This window comes from Brassica napus, chromosome C7, assembly GCF_020379485.1.
Source record: "Brassica napus cultivar Da-Ae chromosome C7, Da-Ae, whole genome shotgun sequence".
NCBI classification, from domain to species: Eukaryota; Viridiplantae; Streptophyta; class Magnoliopsida; order Brassicales; family Brassicaceae; genus Brassica; species Brassica napus.
The window spans coordinates 36,977,604-36,999,030 of NC_063450.1; the positions used below are offsets into that span (position 1 = coordinate 36,977,604).

Genomic DNA, 21,427 nt, shown 5'->3' on the forward strand with positions numbered 1-21,427 from the left:
GAAACAAAACAAACCTTCTAAAACATCATCTATATTGAAACGGAGAGAGTATTAAACTAAGAAATAACCCGCGCCTTGCGCAGAATGTGATTATTAGTTTCGTTATTTTTTAATAAGAAGACATTAATCTGTTTCATCTGGATATCGGTTCGGTTTTAAGTTATTTTTTGGTTTTTAATCTCCTAAAATATAACTATCATTTTAAATCAATATTTATTTTGTTTATTCGGTTAAAATGTTTGATGTTTTTAGTTTTTTTTCTTGTGATAATAAAAAAGTACTATTATTTGTTTGTTTTCATGTTATGAATCTTAGATAGTCGTGGAGTCGAACCAATGGTTTCATATTATAGTTTCTAAACGGATAACAGTTAAAAAAAGAAAAGAAAATTATTAATACAAATTATTTTACTACAATTTGGTTGATAGTGAAAGAAGCATTAAAAAAATATATATTTTAACCTAAAAAAATTAGATATTTCAGTTGTGGTAAATACTTAGTTATAAGGTGTTCACGTCAATGTGCACATAAGATATTTCGAAGACTCATCTTGGATTGTAAATGATGACACTGGCGAGGGAACAGTCTTTGACATAAAAAAAGAAGGTTGTAATAACGGAACACCCTATCAAAACAATTAGTCTCTTCCAATGAGCAGAAAAACAACGATAGGCAATTACCCCATGTGATGCGCCCAAAGATAGGAGGATCACTTTAGCTGGGTGTTGGATATGATCCGAGAAGGCAAACGGCACTTCTGGAACTGAGATGAATTGAAAGGATCGTCAAGAGTTGCGGAATGACTCTTGATATACCCACGATCTCCTTTTCAAAAACAGTTTTAAAAGGAAAGTAAACGTCTTGTTGTGGTTTTGATTTCTTGAGAAGTCCAAACATCCTGAAAACACTTAACAAAGTTAGCAAATAAAATCCTCACACTCTCAAGTTTTTAGCTCACGATTTTTAGATGGTCACTCAGAGTTCTTTCACTGGTTCAAAGGATGATAGACAGTTAAAATTCAGCAATCAAAACCCAAGACAAACTTTTGTGGAAAACAGAAAAGTGAAAGAAAGATGAAGAGATTTTTGATATGGATTCGCCTTAACTGTCCTAAGGGTGGGTTTCTCTTCAGCCAGCAGGGTTTTTCTTCCACCACTCCCCCTGGATTTCTCTTCAGAAGTGATTCAAACCAAAAAAAAAATTTTTTATCAATATTTTTTTTTAAATGACTGGCGATCACAAAGGAGTAAAGGAACAGCCCGTATCCAACAAAAAATAAGAAAAAAAAATCGTGGAGAAATGAAAAGATGAAAAGATGAAATGAAAACAAACCAGCCAAAGTGGCTCTGATATTACTTGATGCGCCCTAAGATAGGAGGATCACTTTAGCTGGGTGTTGGATATGATCCGAGAAGGCAAACGGCACTTCTGGAACTAAGATGGATTGAAAGGATCGTCAAGAGTTGCGGAATGGCTCTTGATATACCCACGATCTAAGGCTAACCACCCAAGAACGAATGTAGTGTGTTGGCTAACCACCAAACGACACACAAAGATGATTGGCTGACCACCAAATCAACAAGCCGGTTCAAACCGATGAACTAGCTAAGAACTTTCTCTCTCACTCAGAAAAAAAGAAGAATCGAAAATAAACAACCAAAACTGAAACTGATTTTATTCATCAAAGGGACTACATATTTATAGTGTTTTGTTGTCAAAGACAATTAAAGAAAATGTGGGAAAAAAATGCATAGAAAATACAAATTTGACTAGATCTAGTCAAGGCACGAAAAATGGAGAAGACTAGATATGGTCAAGGCACAAAAAAATGGAGAAGATTAGATCTGGTCAAGGCACGGAAAATGGAGAAGACTAGATATGGTCAAGGCACAGAAAATGGAGAAAACTAGTCAAGATGTCCAGGTTCATCCGAACCAGATGGATGCACGGGGTAAAGATAAGAACGCTTGTCGGACTGTCCAGATGGTCCGCCGGATGAGAATGCATGTCCGTCTTCGGTTTCTTCACCACCCAAGCTAAATCTGGCTCGACCGTGGGTCTTAGAATGTCGAGTTGGTCGGGGAAGACGAGCTTCAGTAAGGGGAAATTCGTCGTCTGGTCGTGGTTCCAGCCGAAGATCCAATCGGGACGCACGCGGGACGGCTAGGTCAGTGTGTCCGGTACGGTCAGATGAACGAACCTCGGTCAAATTGTTCAGAACGTCCTGATCTCCATGCTGGTTGGCTCCAATGGACTGATCCACGAACCGGGGCACATCACCATGCTACTCTCAGCCAGATGGAAGGTCATACGCAGCAGGAGTTGACGGGCCCTAGCTTCACTTGCTAAACGGGAAAGCACAGCTAGCCAAAGTCTTCATTTTGTCTTTCTGCAACAGTAAGAAAGGAAATCGTACGAATTTATAGATTGAAAATGAAAAATAGGTATGTGTATGTAAAAATATATAAAGATGGTTGATAAATATATAAAGATACTGTTAATTAATATTAACTCACATTTTTTCAAAATAGTACTTGAAAAAAAAAATCTTAAAATGAAATTAGTTAAAAACAAAAATATTGTAAAATTTATATAAACTATAATATATAACTTATATATAAATATTTAAATATATGTATATATATATGCATATATCATATCATATTGAATATCCGTTCCTATAAATATTAATATTTGTGTTTATTTTTTTTACGGATATTGCATTTTAGTATTTGATTTTCTTCGTAGAGTAACGAATATCCGGATTTTTCGGTTCGAATCAAAACGAATAACGAATCGAATCAAAATTTATGAATAATTTGTCCACCTCTATTCGTAAACAGTAAAAATAACGTAAAAAGAACTATGCATGTGAGTTTTATATTAACAAAAAGTAAATTACATAGTGTGAACATATTTACGTAGAGTTTGGCTGAGAAACTCTCTACATGTGACATGTGTCCATTTTAGTGTGAACACATTTATTATAATACTTATTTACGTGACATGTGTCTAATTTAGTGTGAACGCATTTATTACAATGTTTCTTTTTTAGTATATAAAAAATTCTCTATAAAAAATTCAAATAAATAAATAAATAGACGCCGTTATTTATGCTTCTTCGTATTTCAGTCCCGCTTTTCAAACACATTTAGGCCCAACATTTTTACGTCCGCATCTACTTTATTAAAATAGAAGTACAAATAAGAAATAACCCTAAGACTTACAACTTAATTACAATACAATGCCATTGAAGTCTAAATTAATTTTTTACCTAAATCTATTCCACAACAAATTCATGATAAATATTACACTTAATACACATTAATACTATAAACCTTAATATGTAAAGTAGAAAAAAAATTTCCATAAATTTGTGGGTATTATCCTGTATGAAATAATGTTTATTACATTTTTCAAAATTTTATTATTAATGAAATCAATTAACATTATTTAAAATTTTTAAAGGATATGTCGTTTTTGGAAATAAAAACTTAATAATGAGAACATATTTAAAAAGATCCATTTTACTTGATAATTCTAAATTTGTACCTAATTAAACTTTTTAAATAACTAATTTGACTAATCTATTTAATTGACGATATTGTTTTAGATATATATATATAACTAAAATGCTATTAGAAAATTATTTTTAAATTATTTATGATATTACATATGTTCAATTGAATTTTACCTTAAATTATTTTTCTTTAGTAAGGATTTGAAATATTAGATTTGGTAATAACATGTACATTTAAGTATTACTATTAAAAAAATTAAAAACACCTAAGATTTTTCTTATTAGAAAATTGTAATAGGGAAAGTTTCAAAAGAATAACAATGTTCTAAGAAAAAGAAAAAAGAGTTCATATAAAATAAAAATCCTACGTATAATAAAATGTTAAAGTCAATAAGTTAAAATAAAATTCATTTGATAATAATATAAATACAAGAAATGCAATTACTCATTCTAACAAATTACTCATTTTAATAAAGTAGATAATATAAATATTTTAGTGTCGAAAATGGATGACGAATATTTATATATCGGGTTGAGAAATTAAAAATTATGACTACTTATATAACGGGTTGGTATAATTATTATTTATGGACAAAAACTTATCAAAACATCTCAAATATTATTTTCGCATATATATTTTAGTTTATGGAAAACACACACATAAACTAAAAATAAACAAAAAATATATATTTTAATTATTATGCATAATGTCATAATAAAAATACATAATACGTGAAAAAATAAATAAATATTATATTATTTATAGTAAACAAAAGTATACTTCTAAAAAATGAAAAAGTGGTTTTCTTATTTACTGGGAACCCAAATGTTGTAAATAATTTTTTCCAACGTGTATCAAACCCGACTAATGAAAGGCTACTAGCATTTCCTTTACCACTAGCCAACTCGATATCGGGTAAATAAAAATGATATCGGTCAAATAAAAACAAATATTCGCGTGATATTTACATCTACCGTTATATAAATCATTTTACTTTTACTATTAGTGGAATTATATAACAGCAATATATGTATTATGTGATGTATTTTTGTCACCATTTTGTTATAATTTTTATAGATTATATAATTGTGTATAAAATTTTTTGTTACATTACGTAAACAAAAAAAACACTCGCCCGGTCGGGCGGGTCCAGCTCTAGTTCCATCTTAAATAACATTGCGGTTTATATTACATGGAAAGAATTAAAAATTGATTGGGTTATGTCACTAAAGTCTATTTAATTTTTCCGATAATACATTTAGAAAAAACTCCAGAATTAAAATTAAACGAGTTGATTTCCCCATGTATAATACATTTAGAAAAAACTCCATAATTAAAATTAAACGAGTTGATTTCCCCATGTAAGGGTATAAATATTTATAAAGTAAATATATTATAACAATCTTATTAATATTTTTTTTTGTTTGTCTACCCATCTAAACTAGATCAAGTGGAGAACAGACGAGCCGATTCTCCGAAGAGCATATCCATCTGTCCGAGTCTGATCTATATGAGAAAAAACATAGCTTCTCGTTCTTGCTTCTTTTGCTAGCGCGTATGCCCGGCCATTTCTACTCAATTGTTTTAAAGTTTTAATTATTATGTTATTTATATTATAATCAAAATGCATGGTTTATTTATTTTTTAAATATGTTATTATTTGATTTATTATTTGGTTATTATTTGGATATATTAGATCAGATTTATTTTTCCGATTCAATTAAAATATTTTTGTTACACAGATTAAAATTTTGATTAATTTTTTTATTTCATGTAATTTGATTCTTGTCTTATATTTGTAAATATATTTTTGTAAGATTATGTATAGTTTAATATATTTTGTTCTGAGAATTAAATTGTAAAAATGTACTAAAGTGTTGATCGATTCAAAGTCACCTAAATAAATATTACAATGATAGTCTTTTGACACTTTATGCATATATATATATATATAATTTATACAAAATACTTAATTGTAATAGTTGGTTAATATATTTATAATATTATTTGAGAATTTCATATTTATTTAGTAATATGTTGAGTCGTTCCATAATTTATATGTACAAAATATTTTATAAATAAAATATATGATTTTTTATTTAATGTTTGACTTTGTATAAAATTTTTGGATTGGTCTAGTTACTCATTTTGTGGGTGTATTATGTTACATATATTTCGTCAAATTCAAGTATAACTATTTCTAATCTAATTCAACCAAATTGTATTAATTGTATTCATTTTATTAATTTGTTTTTCATATTATATGTGTAAATATTTTTTTGATTTCTTAGTAAGTTTGTATATGTTAATTTACAAAAATAAAATTTAAAAATGAAGTGATGATAGGTACAAAGTTGCATAAAAACATAACCGATAAATATTAAAAGGGAAGATTAATTATTTGCTTCAATATCAAGTTTATTTTTTCTAAGCTTTCCTTTTTATGACATCACATTATGTATAAAATATTTTCGTTTTAAGTTTTATAAATAGTTTCTTTATCATATATGTTATTTGAAAAAATATAAAAAGGAACTTATATAAAAAAAGAAATATTAAATTAAATTTTATTCATTAAAGATATCTTACTTTATGTTATTTAAATTATTTTCTACTAAATTGGGAAACAAATTGATTTAAATAAAATGCTTAATAATTTTAAAATATGTATTATGTTGTTTAAGATTACCTTTTGAAAGGGAAGATTATTTCTTTACTTCAAAACCAGAATTATTTTGTGAACTTTCCTTATTATTAATTACACTATATATAAAAGATATTTTCATTTTTAAAATTTATAAAAAAAATTATTATACATATTATTTGAAAAAATAAAAAAAAGGAAACCTAAATAAAAAAAAGAAATATAAAATAATATAAAATAAATATTTAATAATGATAATTAGATATATTTGATTTATTAAGAATATCATCGTACTACCAAAGAGTTAACGTGAGTGCGACATGTCAGAAACTGACCGCTTAAATAACAGTATAGAGATGCGTTTTAGTTGGATGAGTGATTTATCAAAAAATGATTCTTAACATCGTATTAGTGACATTAATAAACAAATCTTTTGAATTTTCGAAAATTAATGCACCGCCTACCGCACTAAATAAAAAGCCCAATGTTGGAGTGAACAAGCATAAGAAACTCATTAACCATATGATCGGGACGTACAAACTATTTGACTATATCATGTCATAGATAAAAATTTAGATTGTATGTTTACATTACTAAAAATGTTGCACTTAACCTAGTTCAACTAATTATTTACAACGATATATTCTATCCGCTTCAAAACGATACATGTTTTAGTTTTTTTCACACAGATTAATAAAACATATTATATTAAATTTCAATATGAAATGCATAGTTTCCTGTGATTATATATTCCCTATAATTTCAAACTAATAAAAATTCAGCAAATGCAATTAATTTTCATGAAATTTACAATTAGTCATTATTAGTATATAAAAGTAAATTGAAAATATAAAAAATGTATCATTTTGAAATAATTTTTTTTCTCTAAAATATGTATCTTTCTGAAATAGAATGAGTATTAATTAATACTTTTTTCAACATATCCTTAAATTTATGTTTGATACACCGAGTTTTCAAATATTTTGAAAATGTTTTATTTTTCTTTAAATAACACATATTCCATCAAATTTGAACTGGGGTGTCCAACTTTCTTATTTACTTTACGTTACATCTAACAATATTATCTGGAATTAAAGTGATAGGAGTAATGAAAAGACTCGTTGACAAAGAATGTAACACGTAGTTAATAAAACATTTAATGCCAGGAATCAGCTGATTAACGACTTCAATAATGACAGTTGACAATCAAAAGTAAAGATTATTTCCGTAAATTCAAATATGAACTGCAACTAGGCTGATACCATCCTACAGCCCAGTATCGAAGGCCCATCCAAACAACGCTGTCGTTTCGACTCCGTTCTTTTCTCTCTCCGGTCTCCACTTTCCACTTTCTCTCTCTCAGACATTACAAAACGGTGAGTGTAATTCTCTCACTCACTGTAACCACTTTTGCTATTTAGGGCGCTGCTCCGGCGAGGAGGCCAGCCAAAGAACCAAAAAAGGGCAACATTGAGAAGATCAAGAAGACACGATTCGGTACATCTTCAGCTCCATCTTCGTTCACTCTTTTGATTTTGCTTTACAACGTATCTCACTCTTCGATTTCATCTCTCAAATATGTTCGAAAAGTGTTTGGGTTTTCACTCTTTCCTCGTTTTCCCGCTTCTTTTCTCTGTTAAATCGAGATGGGTTTTGGTTTGGTACCGTCAAAATCTCTGCTTTGTCCACTTTACTTTGCCTTTACTCGCCCTTATCTTTTGATTCGTGCTCTGCTACTTTCCCTTTAGTTACTGCACCGTCGATGTCTGTCTTCGTCTTGTGTCCAACTGTTAGGCTTCATTTCTTGTGTGTGTGTGTGTCTTTATAGGGTTTCCATCAACAGATTTGTTTTGACCTTTACCTTGTGGTGCTTTATACCAAATGCAGGTTGCTATATCTGTAGAAACTTTCTAATTATAGCCATTAAAGAATGGGGAAGACTCCAAGTCCTGGTAAATGGATCAAGTCTCTTCTTGGGAAGAAGTCATCAAAATCTAGTTTGGAGAAAGGAAGCGAGAAGCTGGTAAGAACATGGAAAAAACATATTCTTTTTTTTTTTCTTTTCTCTTAACATATGATATGTGACTGTAAACATTGTAGATATCTGCAAAGAAAGAAGAGCATGCAGCGAAAGTGGTGAAGGATAATAACAATCGTGTCTCAAACTTACTTACGAATCCCACTCCGGTAGCTTCATCACAAGAAGTTGCAGCTACACAAACTCTACTAGTCCCCGAGCAGCAGCCAAGTAGAGACATTGAAGGTGACGAGCCAAATGCGAATCTTGAGTCAGGGAATGACACTGAAGAACTCAAGCTTGAAGAAGCTGCTAAAAAGGTTCAAGCTGCTGTCAGATCTCACCAGGTGAATTCTTTTTTCTACATTCTAGTATTGAGACTTTGAGTCTTATTCTGCTGATACTCTGTTGTTTTTTTACAAACTCGCGAAGGCTCGTGAAGAATTTCAAAAGCTTAAAGGTGTCATAAAGCTGCAAGCAGTCATCCGTGGTCACTTGGTTAGAAGACAAGCTGTTGCTACATACTCGTGCATTTGGGGGATTGTGAAGTTCCAAGCTTTTGTTCGTGGGAAGAATGCTAGATCTTCAGAAACTAGGGTTCAACTTCAGAAAACAAATACGGTATTGTTGAATCTCTGTTAGGTTTACAAGCTCCACTTTGATATCCTTTACTCGAATGTGCTTTCAATGTTTTTAAAATCTTTTGTTTGGTAGGAAACTGAGAGTTCTGAGACTTTACAAGGAACCAACACATGCAGTTGGCTTGAGAATCCCACAAAGCTCTCCATGATTGATAAGGTAATATACTAATATTATCTTTTTTTGCTATGAGATTCTCTGACGTGCTCTTGCTTATTTTCTTCTCTGACTTTTTCAGATTCTAGTTTCCTCACCAACGGCGTTGCCTCTGAAGATTCAGTATAGTCCCGAGGATCCTAACTCAGCCAAGGTGTGGCTTGAGCGCTGGACACAGTTACAGGTCTGGGCTCCTGGTCCACTGGTGGTTAAGAGTCTGGTTCCCAAATCTCAGACAAAGAAGCGAAGCTTTCAAGCAGTTGAAGCGGACAAGGGAAAACTCAAGAGAGGAATCAAGAAACCACCCGGTGGTTTGAATACTGGAACTAGCTCAAGTAGCCGTTCTACAGCTGAAAACGAAAAGCCTAAGCGAACTGTGAGGAAGCCTTCCACGCTTGGTAAGGAGCTGAATGACAACAAGTCGAAGCAGAGTTCGAGAAGAAGCACTAGCGCCATAAAAGAAGGGTCTTCACTGGAGGTTAAAGATGAGAAGCCGAGACCTAGTCTCAAAAAGGCTCCACTTTCTAATGGGGTGGAGAAACATACACGCAAATCCGCTGAGAAGAAGAAGAAAGAGATTGTAGATTCAGTGCCGAAAGAATTGCCTGGTGACAAGGCTTCAGCTTCTGTAGTCGACACTCCTGAGGAAGAAGAAGAAAAGGTGAAAGATAGCCCTGAAACAGTTTCCAAAGAGACTGATCTCGAGAAAGATGAACTCAAAACCGGAGAGAGAGATGACAAAGCTGAAGAAGAGATCCAAGAGCCAGACGTTCTGATTATTACCTCTGAGAATGGAAATGTTGTGTCTGAAGACACAAAGCCAAGCGATAGAAGAGCTTCGCTGCCTGCAAAGATTGATGAAAGTCAACAGCAAGACGATGGGCTTACTACACATAGCGGGAGAAAGATCCCAAGCTACATGGCTCCAACTGCATCTGCAAAGGCAAGAGTGAGAGGAGGACAAGGGTCTCCAAGGATTGGTGGTCAAGAGAAGCCAGAGAAAAACGGGACAACTAGGCGCCACTCTCTGCCTCATATAGCCAATAATGATAAGCTGAGTGCAATGTCTCCAAGAGTTCACAGACTTCTCATAGCTTCAGCGAAAGGATCAATTAACAGTGACAGATCTTTTTCTTCTTCCAAGGACATTGGTGGTGGTAAGAAGCCTCTTGAAAGTTTCAACCTTTACTCTGATTTGTTTTTTTTTTGTCTTTTAACCTCATTCTGTTCATGTTTATCTCAGATAAATCGACGAAAGTTGAATGGAAACGGTGAATTCGTTTTGAGGCAATGGAGAGAGCAATCCAGAGAGTCATCCTCTGATCATCTTACACTGTTGGACAAAGCTCTGAAACCTTTTTAATCATTTTAACTGTTTTGTTTCTGTATGTTTTCAGTGTGTTTTACTTTGCTTTGGTGTGCCCGAGTCTTTGACATGTTCTCTTAAGTTTTACAGTCAGGATGCTTTGTTTTCACTTTTCACAAACAAATAGGGTTTTTAGTAAATAGTAGTTCTTATAATGCTTCTCCAGTTCTCCTTAATCATTTACAGTTTAGTTTATTCATGAATTTTGCTTTATTAGTTCTCTGTAAAACAAAGATATATAAAGTGAAATGGAACTGAACCAAAGTCTTGTAATCATAACTCAAGATAAAAAAGTTCAAAACCAAAACCTGAAAACAGATCACATAGTGCTCACCTAAAGAGAAAAACATTAATTTACACACACTGAGCAGCATGCTTTACAACATAAAACTATTTCAAAATGCTTATGCCAAAAAAAAAAAAAAGAATAACACCAAATCCATTGTAGCGTGCACATACATATGCATTAGTGTAACATATAATACAGTGATACTATCTTACACGAGGAGATTGATTGTGAGAAGGCAAAGGAGAAGCAACAGGAGTTATGTGCAAGAGAGGCCGATCATAACTATACCTCCTCGGAGATTTCTGTACAACAGATCCGTTACTACCTCTCGGAGAATCAACCTGACATTGTCTGGTTCCATTGCTACCTCTCGGAGAATCAATCAGACCTTGTCTGGTTCCATTGCTACCTCTCGGAGAATCAATCAGACCTTGTCTTGTACCAGTTCCAGGTTTATTAGTTGTTGTTGATTCAAGCTGATCCAACTTGGCCAAAACTTCTGACATTTTCGGTCTGAGTTTTGCGTCAGGGTTTAAGCATTGCAATGCAAGACTAGCAGCTACGTATGCTCCTTTCTGAGGATACTGACCTCCTAACCTCGTGTCCATTATCCGGAAGAGCTTTCTCCTGTCGCCAAGATAAGGTGTTGCCCAATCCACTAGACTCTGCTCCACTCCTACTTTAGATTTGTCCACTGCTCTTCGTCCTGACAGTAATTCCAGTAGCACCACACCAAAACTGTAGACATCACTCTTAGCAGTTAACCGCCCTGTACATGAAAACTCAGATGTGAGCTTAAGAGTTTTAGGAAGTAAACTGTATCAAACTATGAGCTGCATAAGTAAAGGGCTAAATAGCTTTATAAGTTAAAGCTATTTAGGATATAAAGATAAGGCCAAAGTTCCTCACCTGTGGCTACATATTCGGGGGCTGCGTAACCGTGAGTACCAACCACTTGCGTGGACACATGTGTCCTATCACCAGTAGGACCTGCTTTAGCTAAACCGAAGTCTGAAAGCTTAGCATTGAACTCCTGTGAATAAAGAAGTTTTTTAGTTAGAAACGAAGTGACATCCTGAACTGTGGGGTTGAAGAGAGTTTGCTTACAGCGTCGAGTAGAATGTTGGCAGCTTTAAAGTCTCTGTATATCACTTGCGATTTAGGGTCATGAAGAAAAGTAAGCCCCTTGGCTGCTCCTATGGCAACTTTCATCCTTATAGCCCATGTTAGTGGCTGCGCACCACCTGCAAGAGCAAAGGAAAATCATTTAACAGGGATTACAAAACATGGTTATGAACAAGACTTTGCTGAGGCTTTACATACGTCTAAAAAGATGATTCTCCAAGCTTCCTTTTGGCATGAACTCATACACCAACAACCGGTCTTCACCTTCTACACAATACCCAACTAGCTTGACGAGATTTGGATGACTAAGCTGACCAAGATAGTTCACTTCAGTCTGAAACCAAAAACAAAAAAGAAAACATGTCAGCAAACAACTTTTATGATTTACAAGAAGGAGAGGTGAACAAAGAACGTACCAGCCACTCCTTATGACCTTGAAAGCCTTCGGTTTTAAGCTTCTTAACAGCGACAACGATACCAGAACCAGGTTTGGAAGCGGTAAGAGTCGTACGATCAAGCCAGCCTTTGAAGACATAACCAAAACCTCCTTCGCCTAGAAGACTATCAGGTCGGAAATTCCTAGTAGCGCTCTTGAGCTCGTGAAAGGTGAAAGCTTTGAGATTGGGCGATGATAATATCTCTCCTTCGGTTCTTGGTGTAGGCAAAGACTCTACGCTAGTGTAGGAATTGATGCTTAAGCTTGAAGGAACTGTGGAACGGCTCGTCTTGCTAGAAGGTCTTGAACCCGATGAACCTACATACATTAGAGCCAAAAGACAATATCAAAATAAATCAACTTGTTCCAACATTTAATCTCAAAGAGATATCTAGAATCTTTGAAATCAGACACCTGCAGAGATGGGTAATTCAAAAGGATTGATCTTTGAAGATCATCAGACAAAACAGAAGCTTAAAAAGGTTATGGAGAGGTCTTAAGTCTTAAGCAAGCAACAAAACTGGGTAAAGGAAGAGAAAGCAAGGAGAGGAGACTAACCAGAATTAGCATGAGGACTGTGGCGGCTGCTACTATCCACTTTAGCTGATGAATCCAAACAATTACCCATTTTGCTAAGATAAAGCCTCTCTCTTTTTTTTTTTTTTTTTTTTCTCCAGAGAACGAACGAACAGATTCACAAGAACATCTGAAGATGGAAGCCAACGAGATTCTTCTTATTATTCTCTTTCTCTATCTCTTTCCTTATTGATTGCGACGCTGAGCAATCTAAAAATCGGCCACTATTTATGCCAAATCGGTTTTAAAAATCGGATATCCGATTTTCTCCGTCTAAACCGCCTAAATGACCGCCTAGCCGCCTAATCTGTTTTTTTTTTATTTTTATTTTTAATAATATTTTTATTTATTTGTCTGATCTAAAATTTTATCAATATCATTTATATTCAAAATTTTGATGAAAATTACACTATATTAAGTTTATATATTCTATTTGTGTGTTTTATACAATCTTAAACATGAAAATGTATTAATGTTATACACAATTAAAGATTAACTTGTTTTATAACATAGTAAACAATCTAAAAATTCTGCCCCGCATAATTTCCGATTAATCCCTGATTTTTTTTTAGGCGCTAGGCTCAACCCGACCGTCCGACTAGCGCCTAGCCCGCAAGGGGTAATACTTTTTGATATTTTTTTTTTGTGAAAATAAAAAAGGAAGATTCTACGGAGAAAACAAAAATATCAGAAGTATAGAAGAAGGAACGTGAAATTACGAGAGAACATTTCAAAAATCAAAAGTCAAGGTGGTGGTGGTGGGCTTTATCCGAAACTACGATTCTACCCTTCTCTGCTTTGTCCGTGGTGACTTGGTCCCTTGGCTTTTCTCGTAAAAGACAATAATACCCTTATGTTCCACGTATCTCAATTGTTATGCAACTGCAGCCTGCAGGGTCTCGAGAAGGGATAGTTTGGTGAAAGTGGTTACTAATCTGCTTACGTCAGATAAAGTCTCAACTTTACTTTTTAAACTTTAAGCCAAAGCAAAACTCCTATAAAATGCATCAAATCTAGAATGATATTAGAGATCATCCTACATTATGAATTACTTTTTGTTTGGTCTTTAACGTACTTTCTGCTGGAGAAGTACTTTATGTCTACCTTTTGGATTTTCTGCTCTCGAAATATCTTTGTTAAAAATAAAAATAAATATGAGATATAGAAGAGAGGAAGTAATCAAGTCCGGTGGTTTCATGGTCGTCTATTTCCACCATCTTTGTTTTTTTCATGTGTATTCAATTTCTCTTCTCATCTCTCTCTTCTTCAAATTCCAGTCATCTTAACTCCTCGTTCCTTTTACCGTCGATTTCATCCAAATTATCAAGTTTACCTTTTTTCCTTTTTTCTTTAGATTTTTTTTACATTTACTTCATCTGACATGTCAAAAACCTCCGCCGTTACGGATCTTGAGTCATCGTCACCGGACCCATAGACATTATCCTTAAAGAGAATTGTGTGGGTAGGTTTGTTTTGGTCATCGAATATGTGGTCATAGTCTTTGTGGCTGCGGGAATTGCGTTTGGTGGAGTTAAAGCTGCAACTGCCAGTGAGAAACTATGACAGATTAGAGCAGCTGCCGCTGACCGAGTCATCATGGACACCACCACCGCTGTAAGCATAGTTGTGGTCAGTGGTCAATCTAAACAGATACCAGCTTGAAGCTGTGTTCACTAGCTACTACTAAATCCATAGAGCCAAACTGTTGGTAGGGGTCTTTCCATCCTCGTAGTCACTCCACAAAACATTGTTGCTCTGGCCAGCCCCTAAACACATGGTGAGAAAAATAGTAATTGACTCATGAAACGGTGCCGTATCTATTTTATGTTTATTATAAAATAGAGTTTATTCTTTTCTTCTTGAGCCACGTCGTCTGCCACGTAGATAAGTCGAGCTCTCTCGAGCCGACACGTGTCAAGGAAAGCAAAACACGTTGTTTCATTTAAATCCGTTTGATGGGATTTGATATATTTTTGCGGCCCGATAAGATGTAATAGTGAGTAACGCTAATTCTAATGAAACGCGGAGATGTATATCGTCTCTCCCATTCGATCATGTATATCGTCTCTCCCATTCGATCGACGGCGGTGATGCCTTAGCTTCTCTACGCTATCTGAAACGGTCCGATTAATTGAGCTTCTCCACGCTATGCATCCCTCTTTTTAACTCCATAGACGCACATCAAGCCAGAGTCTCATTCAATGCGACGCTATGTATCCCTCTTCTCCTCGACACAAATGGTTTCTTCTTCTCTTCTTCTTCATCCAAATCTATCTGTAGTGGTTTGGGATTGTTTGTTCTTAGACCTGTTTTGATATCCTTAAGATTGAATTTTTGTATTGGCCAAGTACTTGGTGGTGCAGGATCGTTCTCCAGTGAAGTTCAGAGCGACGAATATGGTTTGATGTCGTACTCTTCTGGGACACACCAGAAAGCTGAGTGAGAAGTTGCATCTTATTGGTTACATATATTCTGCAAATTATATCTTTTTATTCCTCCAGGTATGCATCTTTATGAAGTTTTGTAAATTGTGGTAAGTGTTTAATGTAACAATCTTTAAAGCTTCATTCTTTGAAAGTCTGAATTGTGTTTAGATCTTCAAAAGTGTGGACTTTATTGTGTCCTTTAGGCTTTAGATAGTGTGGATACTTGCTATGAGAACGATGATGGATCGTCGATCATCCATCATGGTCTTGATGATTTTTATATGATTCTTGCGACGGATTTGTTTTTATTGATCAACCACAATCTCCCAAATCAATGAGCAGGGCAGAATAGTCTCCTCGCTGTAATTAGCTGCCAATATCGCACCTTCTTCCAGTTTCCAGAACCTCATGCCGTTCACTTGACCCGCCCATACAAGTGGTATTCCTCAGGAACCTCACATCATTCTTACAGTGAGTTTCACGCTTCTGCTGGTTATGGCTACTCGAAAAATTAGACTCGGAACCATCACTATAACCATCGTCTTCAGCCATGAGTGTCGGAGGAGTGAGGGTTTCTGGTGGAGCTTGAGTGCTGGACGATGAAGTCGTTGATAAGATGCGATCTTGCGGTGGTGGAGAAAGATGGAAAAATAAGAAAATGAAATTTTTAAGTATAAGAGTTTTTTTGGTAAACTTAGAATAACAAATTACATGACAAGTCTAAAGTATGTTTAACTGTAAAGAGAGAGTAAAGGTATGTGTAATATTATTGAATGTGGTAAAAGATTCGAATGATTATCTAGATAAACCAAAAGTTTTATTAAATTCATACTATTGGCGACAGCAAGTTTAGACTAGTGTTTAACGAAAAAGAGGTAGTTTACACGCTTTTGTAATATTTTAATCACAAATTGTAGTTATAAGAACTTTATTCCATGCATTGACCCAACACATTCCTTGTAGATCTATTCACATTACGTCGGACCGACACATACAAGAGCAAACTTTTTGTCCATATTACACTTTGACAATTGAAATCGTTTTATAAATCGTTTTATAAATTGGCAGAACTAATGATACAAACGTTACTAATCGCAGCAATACAAAATGGTACCTAGAATAGTTTTCATATATAGCAAACTTAAAGTAATTTCTTAAAGTATCTTGTTGGAAAAGCGTATGTGACAACTTGCATTTTATGAGCAGTGAAAAAGGAATAGATTGTTACAAACTTACAATATATGTATTATTTTTTACTGAATACAATATATGTATTTTGCAACTTGATATTTCTTTAGGAAGGTCTAAATTTTATATACCAAGCATCTAAATAGTACTTTTTCCGTTTCATAATATAAGTAGTTTTGGCTAAAAGCACGAAGATTAAGAAAATTATTATGTTTTTAAAAAGTATTTTATAATAAATAGATTAGATATAATTTAACCAATAAAAAATAAATCTATTTAATTTGATTGGTCACACTGTATTCAATAAATGTAAAAGTTACCTAGAAATACGAAAACTACTTACATTTTGAAAAAAAATATTTTCCTAAAACTAATTACAATATGAAACGGATGGAGTAATGTTTTAACCATTTATTTCAAACAACATAGTCTCTTTTCTTTTTATATGGTTTGTCAGCCAAATCATCTATCCATTGAGCCATCCGTTATGATAATCGTGAATAAAAAATAAAGAACTTTCACGTATTTTACAAAATACGTTTGAGGAGTGCATAATATTGTAGTTGCTATCATGCTTTCAACTTTCTTTTATTCATTAACAATATTATCATCTTTTCCTTTAAACAAAAGTATCTTATCCCCTTTGTTTTTAATAAACTTTTAATATTTTAAAGTGGTGAAAAAGATGGAGAATCCCTGGCTCTCGTCTGCTCGCGCTTCCGCCTTGCCTCCGGCGCTTCTCACCACTGGTGACCTGCCCCCGCCTGTCCCTGACCCCCCTGACCCCCCCCTCACCTCCTCCTCCTTTCCCCTCTCGCACTACCCTCCCCTTTTCTCCTCAACCTCAAAACTGGTCTCAGAGAAATCTCCCTCTGTCATCTCCTCTACTTCAGAGAAATTGGCTTCAGTAGTCAAATTCCCTGCTTCATCTACTAGAAACAATGGTTCTAAGTCTTCAGCTGCTCCTCTAAGAGCTGGAATGGAAAAAATTCAAAACCCTAAATCTAAAACTACTGCTCATCAACAGTACGTTGTGATTCAACCTAAAAACTCCTCTCCTATCCAAACTAACAAGGCCTCAAACTTCTCTACCTCAACTTATAGACCCCCTCCACCACCAATTTCCTCTAACACCTCCCTTGCTTCTAAGAACAACCTAGATCACACTGTTCCAAGCTTGAACTCCGCCTTAAACCCACCAACTGATGATGTACCCCTTTCTTCTCCTAAGACTTCCGCACAGGACCCTCCTATACTGTCGTCTCAGGTTCTGCCGTCCTCTCAGCCTCATCTTCCTCCAGTGAATCCAGCTGAGCCTCCTCCTAGTCTTCACCCTCCAAGCTCTGCTAATCGTGTTCCTGCAAAAAATCTGGTAGAGCGCATTAGGATAGCTGAAGACAAATCGCTTCACAAGTTAGCCACTCCTACTATTTCTGAGACTGGTAGGCCAAGAGTTCTTATTCCTGATGAGGTTTTCCAAAAAGGAGCTGAGATTCACAAAGACTTCATTGTTTGCTACTTCAATGGCAGACCTCCACCTTTCAAACAGATTCAAAACGTCTTGGATCACATGTGGGGAAAAGGAAAGAGGGTTGAAATCCACAACAACCCCCTCACTAGATCATTGTTAGTCCGTATTCCCAGCGACTATCTTAGGCAAAAGATCCTGGAGAAGTGTATATGGTACGTGGGAGATTCCATGTTTCATACTGCCCAATGGACATCTGCTCACTCCATCTCATCTCCTCCTCTTCATTCCATTCCGATATGGGCTCATCTCCATGGAATACCGCTGGATCTTCGTCACCAAGAAGGATTAAGCTTGGTTGCAGGTCTTGTTGGTTATCCTAAGGAAACTGATGACTTTACTAAGAACTTAGTGAGTCTTGTCACCTCTCACGCCAAAGTGGTGGTCGATTTAACTAAGCCTTTGCCTCCAGTTGTTGAGTTTGTCCGCCAGAGTGGTGAGGTGGTTGAAGTTACGGTCACCTACCCATGGCTTCCCCCCACTTGCTCGCACTGTAAAGAGCTAGGACATATCTCTAAAAACTGTCTCCTCCTCCCACTGCCTTCCCTCAATAAACAGCCTGTAAAGGAGCCTCTTGCTACTCCCTCAAAATCAAAACCCAAAGGCCCTACTACTAAGCGATCTACTACTAACGAGGTTCCCTCAAATGCTGCTCATCCCAATACTGACCTTTCATCCTCTGACCCTCAGGATGAAGTCTCTCTGCCTTCTGAACCAATGCAAGAGGATGTAAACCCAGTTTTACCTCCCTCCCCTTTTAGCCCCCCTATTTTACCTCCCACCTCTCCTCTTCCCCTCCCTGCTGATCCCTCTTTCAAAACCCCCATCCCCCACCCTAATATTGCTTCTCCTGTCCCCACTGCTCCTCATGCCTTTGGCCTTACCGCTGACTGTCCGAAACCTTCTCTTAAAAGATCTCGATCCCATCCTAATATTAACCTATCTCCTTCGCCAGAAAGAAACCATCCCTTCTCAACCATTGACTCTGCTTCTAATCAAACCTCTTTTTTACCTCCCATTAACCCTATTTCTCTACCCTCTAACCCTTCACCCATTCCCGTAACCTCTACCTCAAACTCGTTTGCTATTTTGGACACTGCTGTCTCTCTTCCTGTTGGGGAGGCATCTTCATCCTCCTGATGTATACAAAACTATTTTTTTGGAATGTCCGAGGCATTAATGACCCGGGCAAACATCGGATTTTTTGTCAATGGCTCAATAGCCAAAAACCCATTTTTGGAGCCCTTCTCGAAACCCATATAAAAGCAGAAAACCTTCCTCGGATTATGTCTACTATATGTGCTCGCTGGAACTATGAATCAAACCATGATGAAGATGAGGATGGCAGGATAATAATTATCTGGAAACACCCAGCGGTTGTCAAGATTTTGCATAAATCTCGCCAAATGTTGACTTGTGAAGTTGCCTTGCCAAATGCTCCGCCCTTTGTGTACTCTTCTGTGTACGCCTTAAACACGAGGGAGGAACGTATTGACTTGTGGGTTGATCTACTTCGGATACATCAAAGCTTGTCCCTTGACAATCTCCCTTGGATGATAGGAGGAGACTTCAATCAGATACTGCATCATTCAGAGCATTCTCTGCCTCATGTAAACTCATTTGATGCGTCTATGATTGAGTTTCAAGACTGTCTAACTCAACTTCAAGTGTTTGATCTGAGATTCCAAGGACCTTACTTCACCTGGAGCAACAAGTGTCCTGCCCTTCCTATAGCTAAGAAACTGGACAGATTTCTTATAAACAACAACTCGCTCTCAGCCTTCCCAAATAGCTCAGCCATTTTCATGCCTGCCCTAATCTCCGACCACTCTCCCTGTCTAATTGACTTAGCCCACTCCCTGCCCACAGCCGGAACTAAACCTTTCAAGTTCTTTAACTACCTAACTAAACACCCCCTTTTCACTCAAGTGGTATATGAGGCCTGGAGCCAAGCCGGAAGCGTAGCAACGGATCTTAAGGATCTCTACTGGAAACAAAAAAACATTAAGAATGACTTAATTCAGTTAAATAGAGAGAACTTTTCACAAATTCAAAGGAGAGTTGGTGAGGCTAACACTGTTTTTTTAGATGCGCAGGTACTAGCATTGGAGATGCCTTCCACTCTCAATTTTGAAAAAGAGAAGGAGATGTTTGATAAGTGGAATTTCCTAAGGGCAGTCGAGGAGAGTTATTTCAAGCAGAAATCAAGAGTTAATTGGCTTAAAGAAGGAGACCTTAACACTACTTACTTCTTCAGGATGTTCCAAACAAGATGCAGCTACAACTCTATCAGATCCTTCCTTCTTGCTACTGGAGCTCTAATCACCGACCCCATGGCCATGAGCCTCATCGCAGTAACCCATTTCAAGAGTATCTTGGGGCCTGACTACTTATCTCCTTCCTACATTCACTCTACTCCGGAATGGTTCCAATCCTTATGTCCCTTCAGTGTCGCTTCGGAGCTTCAGATCACCATGTGCTCCATTCCCTCTGAGATAGAGATCCAAAAAATTCTATTTAGGTTGAACCCTAACAAGGCTCCGGGGCCAGATGGTCTCACCTCAGGGTTCTACAAAGCGGCATGGGAAACTGTGGGTCATGAGGTTTTAACTTCTATCAAAGGATTCTTCACTACTTCTTTCCTACCATCTGCCACAAACGCCACCATCCTCTCTCTGATTCCGAAAAGGCAAGGAGCTTCTATGATCACCGACTACCGTCCAATAGCCTGCCTCAACACCATCTATAAAGTGATATCAAGACTTCTGGTCAGGAAACTCAAACCTAATCTTCCAGCTCTGATACTTCCAAACCAGACTGCTTTTGTGCGTGATAGACTCTTGCTCGAGAATACAATTCTCGCAGGAGAGCTCGTTAATGGCTATCATAAAGCTACAGGTCCGAAGCGCATCACCATTAAGGTTGATATAGCAAAAGCGTTTGACACTTTGTCTTGGGATTTCTTGTTCAACTGCTTGAAGGGTCTTCAACTACCTAGCCGACTGATTCACTGGCTCAGAAGTTGTGTGTCTACTCCGAACTACACAGTAGGCTACAATGGATCAGTACATGGCTATTTCAAGGGTAGGAGAGGGCTCAGGCAAGGAGATCCTCTCTCTCCATATCTCTTTGTCATAGCCATGAACAACCTTTCTCACTTACTTAACAACGCAGCAAGGGACTTTAGACTGGACTATCATCATAAATGTCGGGATGCTAAACTAACTCACTTGAGTTTTGCAGATGACCTTCTCATCTTCATTGACGGGTCCATCTCTTCTCTTCAGGCAGTGCTTCAGATCCTTAAAGAGTTTGAATTGCGCTCCGGACTGGCTGTTAGTGTTCAAAAGTCAAGTTTCTTTGCATCAGGTTTATCCCAAGCGGAAATAGATGCTATTCAGGTTTCTACTGGAATGCCAATTGCCTCTCTCCCAGTGAGATATCTTGGTGTACCTCTATCCTCTTCAAAGCCTACTCTCTCTCAATGTGAAGTACTCATTCAGCAGATTAAAAGA

At 36.1% G+C, this 21,427-nt stretch overlaps 3 protein-coding genes across 4 annotated transcripts; 2 read left to right on the plus strand and 1 right to left on the minus strand.

Moving 5' to 3' along the window:
• Nucleotides 1–7,486: 7,486 nt before the first annotated feature.
• Nucleotides 7,487–10,499, plus strand: LOC106406922 (protein IQ-DOMAIN 29). 2 transcript variants are annotated; one of them, XM_013847668.3, is made up of 7 exons: nt 7,487–7,663; nt 8,054–8,189; nt 8,267–8,530; nt 8,616–8,804; nt 8,898–8,981; nt 9,061–10,135; nt 10,222–10,499. In XM_013847668.3, the coding sequence occupies exons 2-7, from the start codon at nt 8,097–8,099 to the stop codon at nt 10,251–10,253; spliced, it is 1,737 nt and encodes a 578-aa protein (XP_013703122.1). In that variant the 5' UTR covers nt 7,487–7,663; nt 8,054–8,096; the 3' UTR covers nt 10,254–10,499. The 2 variants fall into 2 exon arrangements, with proteins under 2 accessions (XP_013703122.1, XP_013703123.1); XM_013847669.3 differs by having other exon boundaries at nt 9,061–10,132.
• Nucleotides 10,500–10,599: 100 nt separating this feature from the next.
• Nucleotides 10,600–12,956, minus strand: LOC106407093 (probable serine/threonine-protein kinase PBL3). Its single transcript, XM_013847886.3, has 6 exons — nt 12,753–12,956; nt 12,175–12,512; nt 11,957–12,092; nt 11,741–11,877; nt 11,543–11,666; nt 10,600–11,402 (listed from the first exon to the last, which is right to left on the minus strand). Exons 1-6 carry the CDS (start codon nt 12,820–12,822, stop codon nt 10,837–10,839), a joined length of 1,371 nt encoding a protein of 456 aa, XP_013703340.1. The 5' UTR covers nt 12,823–12,956; the 3' UTR covers nt 10,600–10,836.
• Nucleotides 12,957–17,069: 4,113 nt separating this feature from the next.
• LOC106436420 (proline-rich protein 36-like) lies at nt 17,070–19,052 on the plus strand. Its single transcript, XM_048764220.1, has one exon. The coding sequence runs from the start codon at nt 17,070–17,072 to the stop codon at nt 19,050–19,052; it is 1,983 nt and encodes a 660-aa protein (XP_048620177.1).
• The last annotated feature ends 2,375 nt before the right edge of the window (nt 19,053–21,427 follow it).

Bases quoted from the DNA above. Each gene is read 5' to 3' on its own strand.
- LOC106406922 (XM_013847668.3), top strand. From the start codon at position 8,097: ATGGGGAAGACTCCAAGTCCTGGTAAATGGATCAAGTCTCTTCTTGGG. The intron at 8,805-8,897 runs GTATTGTTGAAT...TTTGTTTGGTAG, and splicing joins AACTTCAGAAAACAAATACG to GAAACTGAGAGTTCTGAGAC. The intron at 8,982-9,060 runs GTAATATACTAA...TGACTTTTTCAG, and splicing joins AGCTCTCCATGATTGATAAG to ATTCTAGTTTCCTCACCAAC.
- LOC106407093 (XM_013847886.3), bottom strand. From the start codon at position 12,822: ATGGGTAATTGTTTGGATTCATCAGCTAAAGTGGATAGTAGCAGCCGC. The intron at 12,093-12,174 runs GTACGTTCTTTG...TTTTGGTTTCAG, and splicing joins AAGGTCATAAGGAGTGGCTG to ACTGAAGTGAACTATCTTGG. The intron at 11,878-11,956 runs GTATGTAAAGCC...TTGCTCTTGCAG, and splicing joins GGAGAATCATCTTTTTAGAC to GTGGTGCGCAGCCACTAACA.
- LOC106436420 (XM_048764220.1), top strand. From the start codon at position 17,070: ATGGAGAATCCCTGGCTCTCGTCTGCTCGCGCTTCCGCCTTGCCTCCG.